Source organism: Pelophylax lessonae (genome assembly GCF_965119305.1).
Source record: "Pelophylax lessonae genome assembly, chromosome: 3".
NCBI lineage: Eukaryota > Metazoa > Chordata > Amphibia > Anura > Ranidae > Pelophylax > Pelophylax lessonae.
Window position 1 is genome coordinate 603,503,223 of NC_138770.1, and position 17,250 is coordinate 603,520,472.

Genomic DNA, 17,250 nt, shown 5'->3' on the forward strand with positions numbered 1-17,250 from the left:
AGTTCATTGAGGGAACCATGAATGCCAACATGTACTGTGACATACTGAAGCAGAGCATGAACTACTCCCTTTGGAGACTGGGCCGCAGGGCAGTATTCCAACATGATAATGACCCCAAACACACCTCCAAGATGACCACTGCTTTGATAAAGGTGCTGAGGGTAAAGGTGATGGACTGGCCAAGCATGTCTCCAGACCTAAACCCTATTAAACATCTGTGGGGAATCCTCAAACGGAAGGTGGAGGAGCACAACATCTCTAACATCCACCAGCTCTGTGATGTCGTCATGGAGGAGTGAAAGAGCACTCCAGTGGCAACCTGTGAAGCTCTGGTGAACTCCATGCCCAAGAGGGTTAAGGCAGTGCTGGAAAATAAAGGTGGCCACACAAAATATTGACACTTTGGGCTCAATTTGGACATATTTATACTTAGGGGTGTACTCACTTTTGTTGCCATCCGTTCAGACATTAATGGCTGTGTGTTGAGCAAATTTACATGGTTATAAAAGCTGTACACTCACTACTTTACATTGTAGCAAAGTGTCATTTCTTCAGTGTTGTCACATTAAAACATATAATAAAATATTTACAAAAAATGTGAGGGGTGTACTCACTTTTGTGAGATACTGCATACTAAATATTGTGTAATTAGTTTGTAATTAATTTGTGTTTATCTTTTCACTGTATTATATTATGTTCATGTATACAATTATTCTCCTTAGATAAAGAAACTTGTACGTTTATTCAGATGCGCAACAGACGCAGATCCTGAGGAAGTCAGACCCTCACAAAATGCATTGATTGCATCTATTGCTTTACATCTATCACTATGAAATGATATGTTTATAATGTAGCTGTAATAGACGAAGTTCCAAATGATTTTATTGTGTTTTTAACTTTGTTTAAAGTAAACACTGTTATTTTTTACCTTTAGGTCTATGTACTCTATTGAGGCACATTTAAAGTCCCATTGTTCTGTTCCCCCTTCATTGAGAGGATTGGGGAATTATACTATATTTATTATTTAGGTTAGGGATGGTGCCACCAAGAGATAATTATATGTTGCTATATACTTGGGGGACCATTTCCATTTATTTGAATCATCACACCAACATTACCTTGTTGGACATCCCATGTCAAAACCCTGAACACTAATATGGAGGTATAACACAATCCTATCTTCAAAGAAGGCTTTCCACAAGATTTTGGAGTGTGCCTGTGGGATTTTGTGCCTTTTTTAGCTAAAATAGCATTTGTGAGGTCAGGTATTGAAGTTGGATTTGGACACCTGGCTTGCAATCAGCGTTCCAATTCTACCCAAAGGAGTTAAGTAGAGTCGAGGTCAGTTCTCTGCAGGCCATTCGAGTTCTTTCCCACCAAACTCATCAGACCATGCCCTTTTGGAGCTTTTTGCACAGGGTACAGTCAAGATAGAACAGAACAAAGCCTTCCCCAAACTGTTCACAAGTACACAATTGTTTATTATGTGTTTGAATGTTGAAGTATAAACAATACCCTTCAATGGGGTGTTCACACAATTTTGTTCATATAGTAGGTGTGATGGTCAGGATTCTACAAACTTTTACCACATCGCATATTTGTGACTTTTTGCCTTAGGGAATAAGCCTAAATATCTATAGATCCAGATATAATTTATCTAAAGACAGGAAATATACATGTAGCGCACCCCCTAATGAGCCACACGTACAATGGGATCCTCCACCCTGCGCAGCCAGGCACACCAAATCCCCACAGGCATTCAGAGAACAGTTTGTGACTTCGTTTTTTTTTGTTTCCTTGAGTTATATAACTTGGATAGGGATTGGAGTTTATGGGATGCCCATTTTAGTTCAAACAAACTTCAGGGGCAACTCTTCCTATATATAGTTTATATACAGCTCCTCTTCTTCCTCCAGCACACACTTGTTTGCAGAACCCAGCTATGTCACCTAGTAGTATTTTTTAGCAAAGGCCCATTACAGGCAGGGACTCGCAGCTCCTATACTTGGAGAACAGACACAACTCACACTTTCTCATCACATCCTCTCTGTGGTCATTGCTCCCAGCACCACCTCTGACGGCCCCGCCAGCCCTCTTGTCTGTAGCATCCCCTTTCACTAGCCCTCCAGGCTAACTTCTCCCACAGTCCTCCAGACTGACACTCACCAGGCCACCCAGCTAAATCTCAGGAGATCTCACGGACGTGCTGACCTGCTCCTGCTGTCCTCTCACTTGCTCCTGTGCCTCCAGGAAAGGTTTCCTCCGTGTATTGTAGAGGGTCCCTCCAGCACCCAGGTTCCAGGCCCCCCCAGACTAGGGGCTCCCTCAAGGACCACTGACCGCCTCCTCAGCACTCTATCTCCATCTTCCACCCGACTGCCTCTTTGGGCATGACTCATGCTCATTTATAAGGGGAATCTGCCCGCTGCCAGCCCATTTCCTGGGGATTGGCTGAGGCACTCATGAATATGCATGACAGCCTCTCCTAGCTTTCACCCAATATGTCTAGAACATTCTGCAAAGTTCCAGAGAACAGGGGGAGGCACCAAAAGAGCTATCAAGATAAGTCATCCATCCTAAAAAGACAATGAAACAAGAGAAGGGCGCACCGACCTAGTGCAATACCTTTAAAACATTTATTAAAGGATAAAAAGAGAGTATCATATATCATACTCACAAAGGCATGTAGAAAATACGCATATCAAAACACAGACAGGTGACCTCCAGGACATGGATTCTTCCAGTACTGCAGGAGGGCTGCATGCCATTCATAATGGTAAGGCTGATGCGTTTCAAGGAAGAATCCTCTTCTTTAGAGGTACAGACGGGTGACTGTCAGGGTACCAGGAAACCAGACCACATGAGGATGCAGGTAAAATAAAGCAGTTTATTGGCGCAAACGACAATAAATGCACAGCAAGAGTGAGGAAGTAAGAGCAGGAACAAGCCGGCATCAAGTCCAGAAGTGGGTAGTCATCCAAGCCGAGGTCGAATCCAGAAGCGGGTAGTCTGCCCATGCCGGGTCGTCTGCCCATGCCGGGACATCTGCAGGATGCGGGGTCAAGAGCCAGAAGAGTCGTCTGCCAAGCCAGGTCATACATGGAAGAACAGGAAGAACAGAAGACTGCTAGCAGAGATGCACTTTGGAGCACAAACACAAGGGCAAGGACTGCAACCCATCAGGTGATAGATATAGTCAAGGGTGCAGCATCATCACTGTGCGACACCCAGGCAGCAGGCAATTGATGATGCAATCAGAGTTTATAAGAGGCAGCAGTGTGCACATGTCCAAGAAGGCTGCCAAAGGTAAGACCTTGACAGTACCTTCCCCTCAGCGGCCCCTCCTCCGTGGAGCAAAAAATGGTTTCTGAGTAAAGCGAGCATGGAAAGCGTGGAGAAGGGCGGGAGCATGAACATCAGCGGAGGGAACCCAGGAGTGGTTCTCAGGACCATAACTCTTCCAGTGCACCAAGTATTGAACCTGACCTCGGAACAGACGAGAATCCAAGATGCTGTTAACCTCATACTCCTCATGATTGCCCACAGGAATGCAACGAGGGCAAGGAAGGGAAGAAGTATATCGATTGCAAACGCAGTGGCTTCAAATGTGACATGTAAAAGACATTGGAGATACGCATGCCAGGGGAAAGACCAAAGGCAAAGGCCACCGGGCCCACCTTATGGAGGATGGGAAAAAGCCCAACAAAACGGTTTGCCAGTTTTGGAGTGGGCACCCTGAGGTTGAGATTAAGGGTCGACAACCACACTCTCTCCCTGACCTGGTACAAAGGAGCAGATAAACATTTCCAGTCTGCCTGGAGCTTCTGATGCTGTGCAGAGACCTGTAAAATCTCTTAATTCTGCACCCAAGAGGAACGGAGGGCACGAAGATGATCCTCCACAGCCAGGATGTCCTGTGGCGAGAACGACTCGGGCAACACAGCGGGTTGGAACCCATAATTGGCCAAAAATGGAGACATTCCAGAAGACGTGTTGATGGCAGATTTCCTGGCAAGCTCCACAAAGGGTAGCAGATCAACCCAATTGTCCTGATGGTCAAGATATAGCAGCAGGGCAATTACTCCAGAGCTTGGTTGTAACGCTCAGTGGCACCATTGGACTGCGGATGGTTGGCCGAGGAGAAGGAGAGTTGAATACCCAACTGGGAGAAAAAGGCGCGCCAGATCATAGAGACAAACTGACTGTCACGGTCTGAGACAATCTCCTTAGGCATCCCGTGTAAACTGAAGAGTTCCCTGGCAAACACTGAGGCAAGTTCCTGAGCGGTAGGCAGCCTCTTAAACGGAACACAGTGGCACATTTTGGAGAACCGGTCGACAACAATGAGGATAACCGCTTAACCTCGAGATGCGGGAAGTTCCACAATAAAATCCATGGCCAGGTGAGACCAGGGACGCTCCCCATTGGGAATGGGATGCAGTCGGCCCAAGGGAAGGTGCAGAGGAGATTTGTTCTGGGCACAGACCGAACAAGCAGCCACATATGCAGCAACATCAGTGCAGAGAGATGGCTACCAGAACTGATGGGAAAAAGCACAAGACATCTGGTTCTTACCAGGATGACCGGCAGTCTTGGAATTGTGGTACGTGTGCAACCCTTTAGGTACAAAACATTTCCCAGCAGGTCTCTCTGTAGGGGCATCAGGTTGGGCCGCCACAATCTGTTCCCCAAGAGAAGAGGTTAAGTTGGTCCGGATGGCAGCCAGGATATGATCTGAAGGCACGGAGTCTTCCTTGGACAACTCAGAATACTGGCGAGACAAGGCATCAGCCTTAACATTCTTGGAGCCGGGAAAATAGGAGACCACATAGTTAAAATGAGAAAAGAGTAAGGGCCATCTGGCCTGATGGTATGTGAGCCTCTTGGCCTCCGAGAGATACGTCAGATTCTTATGATAAGTGAGACTGAGAACTGGAACCACAGAACCTTTGAGCAAGTGTCTCCACTCTTTGAGAGCAAGGATAATGGCCAAGAGCTCTGTCTCCAATCTCATAAAGCATTCAGCTGGAGACAACTTCTTGGAGTAGAATCCACAAGGAAGTTAGGGTCCATCGGGTGTCCGACGCTGAGACAGAAGGAAGCCAACTCCCGTCTCAGATGCATCCAACTCTAGGACAAAGAGCAAACCAGGATTGGGGTGAGACAGAATAGGAGCCGAAGCGAAAGCAGACTTGAGGGCCTCGAAAGCTTGGATGGCAGCAGGCGTCCAACTGTGGTAATCGCCGCCCCTCTTGTTAGATCTGAGATATGTTTGGCCAAAGAACAAAAGTTTCTGATACATTTCTGATAGTAGTTGGCAAATTCAAGGAAACGCTGAATGGAACGGAGACCACTGGAGCGAGGCCATTGTAGAACAGCTGAAACCTTCTCAGGGTCCATGGAGAACCCTTCAGCAGAAATGATGTAGCCCAAGAAGGCAACCTGAGACAGGTGGAATTCACATTTCTCAAGCTCACAGAAAAGCCCATTCTCAGGTAACCGCTGCAGCACCCGTCTGACATCCAGGTAGTGTGATTCAATAGAGTCCGAGTAAATCAAGATGTCGTCCAAATAGACTACCACGCATTGCTGCAAAATATCACAAAATACACGATTGATGAGCTCCTGGAAGACAGCGGGCGCATTGCACAAGCCAAAGGGCATAAAAAGAGATTCGTAATGACCGGTTCTGGTATTAAACGCAGTCTTCCACTCGTCGCCCTCCTTGATCCTTACGAGGTCAAGCTTGGTAAAGACCGTTGCTCCATTGAGGCGGTCAAAAAATTCAGTAATCTACAGAATCGGGTATGCATTCTTGACCGTGATGCAATTGAGGCCCCTAAAATCAATGCATGGTCTCAACCCACCCGCCCCCCCCCCCCCGAAGAAAAAACTGGCACCCGCTCGAGAAGTGGATTTGCGAATGTGCCCCTGGACAACGTACTCCACCATGACTTTATTCTCCGCAACTGAAAGAGGATAAGCCCTGCCATGAGGGGGAATGGCACCAGGTTGCAAGTCTATAGCGCAATCGTACGGATGATGAGGGGGAAGAGTACCAGCGCACAACTTGTCAAATACATCTTGATACTCATGATATTCAGTAGGCAACACCGAATCCGAGGTACAAAGTACCTTAACAGGCCCATGGTTTCAAACAGTGCCACACTGTGGAGACCAAGATAGGATCTCGATCGACTGCTAATCAAAGGTCGGATTGCGTCTCTGAAGCCAAGGTTACCTCAAAACAACGGAGTAGTGCGGGGACAAAATAACCTGGAAACAGGTCGACTCCATGTGAACAGCCCCTATCACCATATTAATTGGAACAGTCTCGTGGGTAACCTGTGCCGGTTGCAGGGGTTGCAGCAGCAGACGTACTGTCAATAAAATAACCGCCAGCAGCGTAGTCTACCAACGCCTGAGTAACCACCGAACCCGCTCAGGAGAGGACAACAGTGATTAGCAGTTTATCTTTATGAGGAACCAGGGATGAGGAAATTCCACCTAATTCCACCATCTGCCCCTGACAGGACCTTAGGTGAGAGCGTTTCTCAGACGGGTCAGACAAGATTTCAGGAAATGCTCACCAAGACTGCAATACAGTCACTGGCCTCCTAATGGCCTGCTCAGCCTCGGAAAGGCGGGTGAACCCCAGCTGCATGGGTTTGCAGCCAGACGCACCATCCCCAGGAGGCGTGGGAGGTGAGGGAGGAATGGGTGGGAAAGAAAACCTAGGAGCCAATTTCGTAGGAGGCCTCCGCAGGCGATCCTTAAAAGATGGTCTCACCCTGAGCCTGGTATTGATCAAAATCAGGAAGGAAATGAGAGCCTCGAACTCATCCGGGAGATCCTTAGCCGCAATATCGTCCTTCAATGTATCTGAGAGAACATGAGAGAAGACAACCACCAGAGCCTCATTATTCCAGCCCACTTGGTTTAGGAAGCCACAACACTGACTCGGTTCACCCCCATAGTACTGCAAAAGGGGGGCTGAACCAGTCATCCCTCTGGTAACAGCGACTCCAGCTGCAACTGCAGGAGCGGCAACAGGAGCAGCCGCAGGAGCAACAACAGGAGGAACCACCGGCCTGGCAGCACCAGGAGCAAGGTGCCCTGTGTGTGCAAGCAATGTCTGCAACGCCTGAGCGAACTGAGCCAAAAGGTGATCTTGTTGATCAAGCCTGGTAACCAACATGGGGAGCATAGGAGTACCTCCATCGTCAGGATTCATGGCCCTTGCAAACTGTCAGGGTACCAGGAAACCAGACCACACAGGGATGCAGGTAAAATAAAGCAGCTTATTCAAGCAAACAACAATAAATGCACAGCATGAGTGAGGAAGTGAGAGCAGAAACAAGCCGGGGTCAAGTCTAGAAGCGGGTAGTCATCCAAGCTGGGGTCGACACCTGAAGCAGGTAGTCTGCCGATTCCAGGTCGTCTGCCGATACGGGATTCTGCCAATGCGGGGTCGAGAGCCAGGAAAGTCGTCAGCAAAGCCAGGTCATACACGCAGGAACACAAGACTGCTAGCAGAGATGCACCTTGGAGCACAAATGCGAGGGCAAGGACTGCAACCCATCAGGTGATAGGTGTAGTCAGGTGCACAGCATCATAAAAGCCAGGAGCACATGTGCTCGGGGTCTTTGGCTGGTGAGCAGAGTCCCGGAAAGAGGGTGGCAGCTGCCTCCTCTTCTGCAGGAGTTGGTGTATGATCACAGACAGTCAGCCTGGTGAGCCAGAAGGCAGGGGCTGAGCCCAGAGGTCCAGGAGAGCTGACTAAGAGGAGTTGGGACACTGGAGAACAGGAGAACCTGGAAAACAGTGTCATGAGTACAGGGGATCGTGTCCAAGGGCCTGACCAAGAGTAGTCAGAGGACGGGTGTCAGCTGGTTGAGTGAAAGGGGGTGCTAGGCGAGTACCCTGAAGTGCTAAGTAAGCTGTCTATTCAGGAAGTTTACCTCAGATTCATCTAGTGGCAAGGTGAAACTGCGGCCTTGCCGCACCTTCAGATAGAAGTCCTCAGCATTGTGAATAGTTCAAATCTGAAGTATCTCACTCATCCAACTCATCCCTTCTCCCATCCCCATATAAAATAAAACAACAAAAACAACAACCCCTAGATTGTTCATTGATTGAGCCGGAGAGTAAAGTGTTAAGATTCTGCATGCAGTTGCTATTGGTAACCTAGAGGGACCCAAAAAGGTGAGAAATCCAGCAGCCCTCACGGGGGCAGTGCTACAATTGTTTTAAAACCTTTCCCACCCCTGGTTATATTTTTTTCAGCTCTCATTTAACCCCCTTTATTAGTAACATGGTTGCTAAAATTAAAATTCTCCCTGCAAAGCAGAACATAAGTACTTACCTCTCCCACTGCCTGTGCAAATAAATGCTGCTTTAATTCAGAGAAATCACCCCTAGAAGTCTCTGCAAATGCCAACACTTCCAGGAGCGTAAAGGATTTTCTGGTCCTCTGCTGCACTCAGTGTTTCTTCCCCCTGACCTTCACATCAGTAATCTGTCTTGTAGTGATGTTGATTGTGAGTTATCATTAAGTGTAGTAGGGGACCAGGAGATCATCGTCACTCCCAGAAGTGTTAGTTTCTACAAAGACTTCATCCCATTTCTCTTATACAGTACAGCGTTTGGTGGCACAGGTACTGTGATGAGGTAAGTACTTACTTTATTCTTTGCAGGGAGCTCTGTTACTGGAGTTTTACAGTTGAAAGTGTTTTGCTATACCTGTTTCGAACATGCAAAAAAAAAAAAAAAAATCTGTTACTCTTGTTAGAAAGCTGGTCAGATGAAAACTTCCTGTACTTTCGCTTTTGCTGACTCTTATCAGTTATAATCTTCCACGTTATCTCTTAGGACTACTATAATCCTTCCCTCAATTTTATGCAGAATAAAAGAAGATGGGGGGTGTTCTTAGGTTCTAACTCCTGTTCTACAGTGACAAAACTGCTATTCCTTAGATATATTACATCAGTCCCCACATCTAAGAACTGGTAAACTTTTTGTATTTGGTTTGGATACACTTTAAGTTTTGGTGACAGAATTGCTTTTTTAAACAACTGTTACGCTCAATCAATTACATGTCCTGTCACACCTCTGTACTATTACCACTTCTTGCTCCATGCACTAGTAAGCCTCTAGTGCAATCCATCCACCAAAACATAGATACAAGAATTGAAGAATTTGAGTCAGGGGAATGTAACATACTTCTGACCCCTCCCCTTTATACTTTACGTACTCCTGACCCATTTACTCTGTATGTTAAATACTTTGAACTCCTGCATTCTGTACATTCTATACTCCTGACCCCTGCACTCTGTACATTACATACTACTAACCACTTCAATCTGTATGCTACATAGTCCTGGCCCCTGCACTCTGTTACATACTCCTGACAACTGCACTTTGTATGTTCTATACTCCTCTACTGTGCACTGTCTATGCTGCATACTCCTGTCCCCTTCCCTTTGTAGATTAAATAATCCTGAGCCCTGCACTCTGTATGTAGGCTCAAGTTTTAAGTCTCTCCCACTGTTAGCACAATTTTGCCACACCCACAATTCACTGCAGCATGGTTGGTGCACTGCCCCATTACTGCTCTCTAGGTGTTCAAGGGACCTTATCAATTAGGCTGTGAAGGACCCCATGATTACTAATGGCAACCCTACATGTGCACAATAAAAAAGGATATTGGTGGAGAGGTTTTTCAAGGAACGTAGCCCTATGTAGGGCTGAACAGTAAAAAAAAAAAAAAAAAATCTCTTCTCACTCTAAACAGAATTAAAAATAAAAAGAAAGAGTTTTCGACAAAGTTCCATTTTAAAAAGCATGAAAGAGGAACCTCAGAGACTGAGGAATGTAGGCAAGTAGCTAATGTGAGTAAAACATCCCTGACCTGCTCAGGTCTATCCACACTGTGCTGAAGCAGAAATAAATGAAGTCAGTGTGCCTTTATGGGCAGCCTTCTGTCCAAAGCTGGACAACCCTCTAGGCAGAAGGAGTCTACCAGGAGAATCCACAGGGACCAATGGACAAAACGATTGGGTCAAAAAGCTGCAGATACCCTATAGACTGCTGCTCTGCAAAACCCCATCCCCTAACCTTGAACTGAAATGTAAACTGAACCACCTGGTAAGCATCCTAATGACGTTGATACAAGACAATGGTATGTATGAGAGCCCATAATGTAGTATGAAGGAAAGGGATTGTGGAAGTAAAGCAAAAAAAAAAAAAATACCAGAAAGAACATATAAATGTTTATGCAGATAGTGTACCTGTCAGATACTGAACCCACCTCTGATCTAAAGGCATAAACACTGTTACAATGACAACCCATCTAGCATGGACAGAATGTATACCATTATGACGCGTCTGTCCCATACAGTGATATTAATCAGTGCTACGGCTTCCAGACATAAAAACAGAACGTCCTCTACTCACTGCATACATTCCACTACAATACATATATTGTGTCTTGTATAAATACTACTGACTGCATCAGCTTCTGTTTCTGACATGTTTACAGGATAGAATCGTGCTGATCCTAAATGCTTACATTATTGCTTTGTTAATGACGACAGTTTACATAATTATTACATTTATACCATCCTCCTTATGGAGACTGAGCAACATCAGGAAGCCAGATAAGAAAAGGACAGTTCATTTAGTCTGCTGGGTTTCAGCCCCAATGCCAGGAAAAACACATTATAGAAATATGACCCTCCCTGTGTTCTGTTTGCAGTGACATTGGATCGATTAGGAGAATAAAGTTGCATTACATCTAAGACCACATAAAAAAAGGAACAACCGGGCTACTCCACCCTTTGTCCAGGGTGTATTAAAACTCCTCTCTGGCCAAGGACCCCTTTTTTCCATTAAACATTATGCCCAATTCTCTCTACCCTAATGAATTCCCCAATAGTATTTTAAAGAAGAATAACCTAAATGCCAGAAATATTTATGTGAATTTGTAGCCAAGTGACATGCCAGGTTCAGAGTCATCTCTCCCTCGTTGTAGAGTGAGAAAGTTCTCCTTCAGGTGCCCGCATCTCTGGTGACATAGGAACGTCCCATTGGTTGTATATCAGTGAGGTCCTCGGTGTCCTGAAAGGCAACATGATGATGTCACATCATCACCAGCTACTACATCACTACAGAAGGACCAGGCATTATACATATATGGAGGACTAGTCATCCGACAAACACCAGAAAGCAACAAACCAAAGAATGGAGACACTGCACACAAGACAGGTGAGCATAAGTAACCTTCATTTGTAGGCTGCTTCTGTTTAAGTTTGAATTCCCTAGAGCAGTGGTCCTCAACTCTGGTCCTCGGGGCCCACTAACAGGCCAGATTTTAAGTATTACCTTGGGGAGATGCAGACTAGAATACTGCAATCACTGAGCAGCAAATGACCAAGGACCGGAGTTGAGGACCACTGCCCTAGAGCAGTGATGGCGAACCTTTGGCACCCCAGGTGTTTTGGAACTACATTTCCCATGATGCTCATGTACTCTGCAGTGTAGTTGAATATCATGTAAAATGTAGTTCCAAAACATCTGGGGTGCCAAGGTTCGCCATCTCTGCCCTAGAGTAACTTTATGGATGTATAAGGCTTTTTTTTTTGGCCACTGTATGTTTATTAGAAATATACAGATGAAACAAAATGAAAATTGTTTTTTTAAATGTATTTTTATTACTGTAATTGTATTTACATTGCAAGGCCACAGAGAGTGAATCCCTATTATTGACTATCAAGGTGATCACATAATTTGGAACCACTCCGATTGGTTTTTAATCATTAGACTGAGACTGAGGCTTTGGTGAAATATCAGGGGTCTAAACAGATCTGTGATCTTTCACCTTTGAGATAGTTAAAGGAGATTAAGGCTGGGTTCACACCTCCGTGCGGAGCGGCTCACAGTAGGGGTCCGGTGCGTCCTCGTTCACTGTTTCAGGTCTGATTTTGGTCCGAAATTTTTGGCTGAATTCAGACCTGAAACAGATCAGAAGATGCACAGGACCCCTGTGCAATTCTCTCTGCAGCCGTCCCAGAGCTGTGTGAACCGGCTCCTTGAGAGAGGGTCACAGGCTCCTGACATGCAAATTGGACGCGGGGAAACCCGCATCCAATTCGCAATAGTAAGAACCCAGCCTAAGGACACAGCCCTCAATCTCCTTCTCTGTAGCGTCAGCAGCACAGAATGGATGGACAGGAATAGCTCCGTACAGAGCATCCCATTCATTCATAAACTGAAGTGTAGTAAACACAGTTTCTATGTCTCAGTAATGAATGAACAGAGTCAGTGACTGGTACGGATTATTGACTCTATTCATTAGGACAAGGTAGGGGCCGATAAATGACACATTTACTGGCCTCTTCCCCTCTCTCTATCCTGACACATGATGAGGGGAGTACACAGGAGCCCGGGGTGCATAGGAGGGATGGCTGAGCAGCAAGTGGCAGAACTGATACCCTCCATTTTCCACCTGCAGCTGCTAAAAGGCTGCAGGAGGAAGATCGGTTCCCCTACATGCCACCCCTCCTATTCAAGTGTCCAAGGGCCGCCTGCTGCATAGGGCTGGGTCAAAATTGCAAAACCATGTACGCACGCCCCTGGCTGATAGTTCACAGCTGCAACATAGATCAACCATATTTTGGGGCAATGTTGAGCTACAGATTGCAGACACTTGTGGTTAAATGATCTGAGTTTGCAAATGGTGGTTATTGCCTAGCTGCATTAAGAAGTAACAGGAAGTAACAGGAAATGAGAAGAAAGTTGCAGATTACAGAATTATCTGACAAGAGGAAGAAACTCAGAAACTCATATGAAGAGCGAGCTAAATCTGGCATTACTGAAATAAAATAACACCTAGATTTTAAAGGGAAAGTATGGTAGCTTTTGGTATATTTTATTTTAAATTACATTTCTGAATTGATGGTTTAACTCTTTTTTAAATTATTTTCATAAAATCTTTATTGTTCAAAAAAAAATTACTTACAGCGTGAATCCATAACACACACACCTTGCAGGCCTTTCTAATCTGACTGCGCACCTGGAAGCTCCTTGTATTTAACCTGTCCGTATTTAACCTGTCTGATCTCCCTGGCATTCAAGCTTGTTTCACAGAACAGTTATAACTGTAGGAGGAAGCCTATAACTGCCTGCAAATGGTAAATATAGAATATTTATCTATAAAATGTCACAATTCCCTGATAAAAATAAATAAATTGAATTCATTTTTGGGCACTGCATATAATATTTAAATAAAACACTCTACATTTTCTTTAAAGCTGAACTCCTGTCAATATAAAAAAACAATGAATGCAGTTAGGTATTTATAAAAAAATAAAAAATGTTGTGTTGCATTCACGTGCTCACTAAAGAAAATGCTGACTGGAGAAGGGAGCGAAGATATGGCCTCATCATTCTGTAGCTGCTTTCTCATTTGTCATTTAAAATAAAAGTTCAGGAATTAAAAAACAAACCTTTATGATCCCCCAGGTGGATGCAGCATCTGTCTCCTGCCGAATCTGGAGTGTGAACTGAGTGATCAAACACGGCTGATCACTCAGTTCTCTCCCTCCGCTCTGAGCAGAGAGCTCTGACTGTCAGTTAGCGGCTCTCTGCTCTCACTTCCAGTGCTCACTGGAGCTCTGGGGTGTGGAGGGGCTGGCTCAGGCTCTTAGGGGATTGCTGAGAGGCTGAGCCTGGTGTCAATCCAGGCTTCTGGATGGATACCGACCATGTTGTCGGGTTCTTTTTAGAGCCTGGACCAGTCTGTGATGTTAGCTCATAGCGGGCTTATGAATGGATATCAGGAGTGCAGAATTAACTGCACTCCTGTGATCCATAGGAGAAGTACAGCCAAACTAGCTTTGGCCATTCTTTTCCTTTTACAGCAGCTGAAAAAGAAAAGGGCTCCAGTTGTGCTGACTGTTAGGTCGAATGGACAGAAATACAAATCCTTAAAGCCCAAAACACACAGGCCGAATGTCAGGAGACATTGGCTGGATAAAAAAAACAGCCAACATTTGGCCTGTGTGTATGGCATTCTGATCGAGAGAAGCCGGCTTCTGTAAGATGAACGTGCTGGAAAACCAGAAGCCAACGGACACCTGATCAGAGCTCTCAGCCAATGGCCGAGAGCGCTGATCTGTCAAGTTCTTACCTTGCCCTCCTGTTGGCAGCCATCTTGGACATGTGCAGACTGCTGCCTCTTATAAACTCTGATTGCATCATCACTTGCCTGCTGCCTGGGCATCACACAGTGATGATGCTGCACACCTGACTATATCACCTAATGGATTGCAGCCCTTGCCCTTGTGTTTGTGCTCCAAGGTGCATCTCTGCTAGCAGTCTTCTGTTCTCTGTGTTCCTCCATGTATGACCTGGCTTGGCTGATGACTCTCCTGGCTCTCAACCCAGCATCGGCAGACAACACGGCATCGGCAGACAACCCGGCATCGGCAGACTACCCACTTCTGGACTCGACCCCGGCTTGGATGACTACCTGCTTCTGGACTTTACTCCGGCTTGTTCCTGCTCTCACTTCTTCACTCTTGCTGTGTGTTTATTGTTGTTTTCTCCAATAAATTGCTTTATTTTACCTGCATCCCCGTGGGTTCTGGTTTCCTGGCACCCTGATATGATCGGAGTGTTCTGGCGGGAGGCCATCCCCATGTCAGAACACAGGGGGGGGGATCCCTATACTAACTTCGGATGGTTAGTACAGTGGCTCTGACTGGAGCTGACAGGTTCTTTTTGTTCAACCCGCTGGGTTAAATGAAAAAAACTCATAGTGTGTACCAGGCTATAGCAGGTAAAAACACTCCCTTTATATGAATTTCAAGTGTGTAATTAGATGGTTGCCTGTAGTTCAGCTTTAAAGTCAATTGACTGGAAGTTCTAGAATTTTCTATTTATTTCCCTGTCTGGCTTTACTTCTTTGGACTTTTAATGTAAAATATGAGATACTCACTTGCCAGGATGACCATGTCCATTCCCCAGAATATGCTCATGATCCAGCCAACCATGACGATAGCTGTGAGGATCTGGATGAGGGCAGCGGCTATATTCAGCCAGAAGACACAGCATATGTGTCGGTCGGGGAGGTCTGTCCTGGCTCCACACAGCACAGTGAACGCTGACACAAAAGTCCCTGAAAACAGAGAAAAAGAGACAGGTCAGATATGGTGACCCTGGGGGAAAGCAACTGGCAAAAAAAATGACACATTCTAATGGAACAGACTGAGAATTCATACAGGAAATCATCAATAATTCAGACTGTTTGGGTCATAATTATACCAGACTGAACATTAGCTGGTACTAATGGATTTTCTTTTTTATTTTATATGAAAATTCCCAGGTGAAGGCCAAATGATTTCTTTTTATGTTTGAAATGAGGCTAACTTCAAAACAATTTTTATTTCTTAGAAGATCACTCTAAGAAACCAATAGTTCCCAGAGATGTTGCCTACCTGTCCAGGCCTGTTGCTTTTCATTTTGTACGTGCTTTCAGGACGATTGTATTGTCAGTACAGTCATCCATTATACGACCCTCTCCTCTCCGAACCCAGCCCCCAAACTGTAATACAGTACCTATCTGTACTGACTCCTATGCGAGTTAAAGTAATACTAAAGGCTACAGTTCTGGAGTCTTTTTTATAAAAAAAAAAATAATACTAACCTAACCTGTAGGATATTGCACAGAATGGTTGCTTTTCTCCACTTCTGGCAGTCACCCGCTGGTGTTTTTAGCTTCTCTTTCCTCTGGGCATCTCCTGAAGCAAGCCAGGTGCTAAGGAGACACCTATGCATGCACGCTCCTGAGCTGGGCTGTGTGCGTTCATATGCACTCACAGCGCAGTAAGCCATGTCCCTGTTCCCTCCTCACAGGGGTTTGACTGACAGAAGCAGGAACCTATTGCTCCTGCTGCCCTCAGTTTTTCTTGTGAAAGCAAGAAGTGAAAGGAGTGATGCTGGAGCCAGAGAGACAGCGATGGAACGGTGACATAGACCCATGTATTTTTTTTGGGACAAGAGAGGTATGACAGGAAGTGGAGCTTTTTTTTCCAACAATGCAGAGAATGCATTAGAGGAAAAAAATTTTTGGACGTTAGTACCACTTTAAAGTGCAAAAAATGACACGTATTAAATTGTCTGTTGCTAGCATTACATAGTTACACAGTAGTCGAGGTTGAATAAAGACAATCAGTGGCGGCCCGTGCATAGGGGGCGCCAGGGCGCCGCCCCCCCTACCCCTAAAAAAAAAAAGAAAAAAAAAAACGGAAAAAAAAAAAAAAAACGAACAAATAAAGTTGTTCAAAAAAAAAAATTGGGTTCGCCGGCCTGAACCCAAGGAACTGGTGGCTGGGGGGGGGGTGGGGTTACCTCCCAGAAGAGGCGCCGATTGGCTGCCTTCTGGGGAGGTAGGGGGGTATCCTGGGCGCAAGTCTTTGCCGTTGGACACCCCCACTTTCTGATATCCTGGCTGTGATTGGTCCAGTCTACAGCCTGGACCAATCATCATCCAGGATATCGCTGACGTCGCAATGGGGGCGGTGCCGGTGCGTGCGTCAGTCACTCACCGTCACCGCCGCTCAGAGAAGAGGAGAGGCCGCCCGCCGGTTCCTGCCGCCGAGACGAGGGAGAAGGACCCGCCGCAGAAGAGGAGGAAGAAGCTGAGCCGCGCCGCCGCCAGGTAAGTTTGAACGGAGCACGCACGCTGACACTCTGCAATCATTGGGGGACAATGCTGTGGCGCTCTGCAATCATTGGGGGACAATGCTGGCACTCTGCAATCATTGGGGTACAATGCTGTGGCGCTCTGCAATCATTGGGGGACAATGCTGGCACTCTGCAATCATTGGGGGACAATGCTGGCGCTCTGCAATCATTGGGGGACAATGCTGGCACTCTGCAATCATTGGGGGACAATGCTGTGGCGCTCTGCAATCATTGGGGGACAAAGCTGTGGCGCTCTGCAATCATTGGGGGACAATGCTGGCGCTCTGCAATCATTGGGGGACAATTCTGTGGTGCTCTGCAATCATTGGGGACAATGCTGTGGCGCTCTGCGGTGATTGGGGACAATGCTGTGGCGCTCTGCATTGAAAGGGGCTCGCACGCTGAACTCTGCATTGATGGGGGCACGGAACAGTTGCATTGAAGGGGGCATGCACGCTGAACTCTGCATTGTGGGGGCACAGCACAGAGTTCATTGCATTGAAG

General features: G+C 46.1%; 1 protein-coding gene across 1 annotated transcript in view; it reads right to left on the reverse strand.

The window, feature by feature from the left end:
* The window catches only part of STUM (stum, mechanosensory transduction mediator homolog), a 159,448-nt gene that overhangs the window by 18,415 nt on the left and 123,783 nt on the right, over positions 1–17,250 (reverse strand). Inside the window, exon 2 of the mRNA XM_082252140.1 lies at positions 14,999–15,178. Coding sequence (XP_082108266.1) covers positions 14,999–15,178 — 180 coding nt within the window. The remainder of the gene's footprint in view (positions 1–14,998; positions 15,179–17,250) is intronic.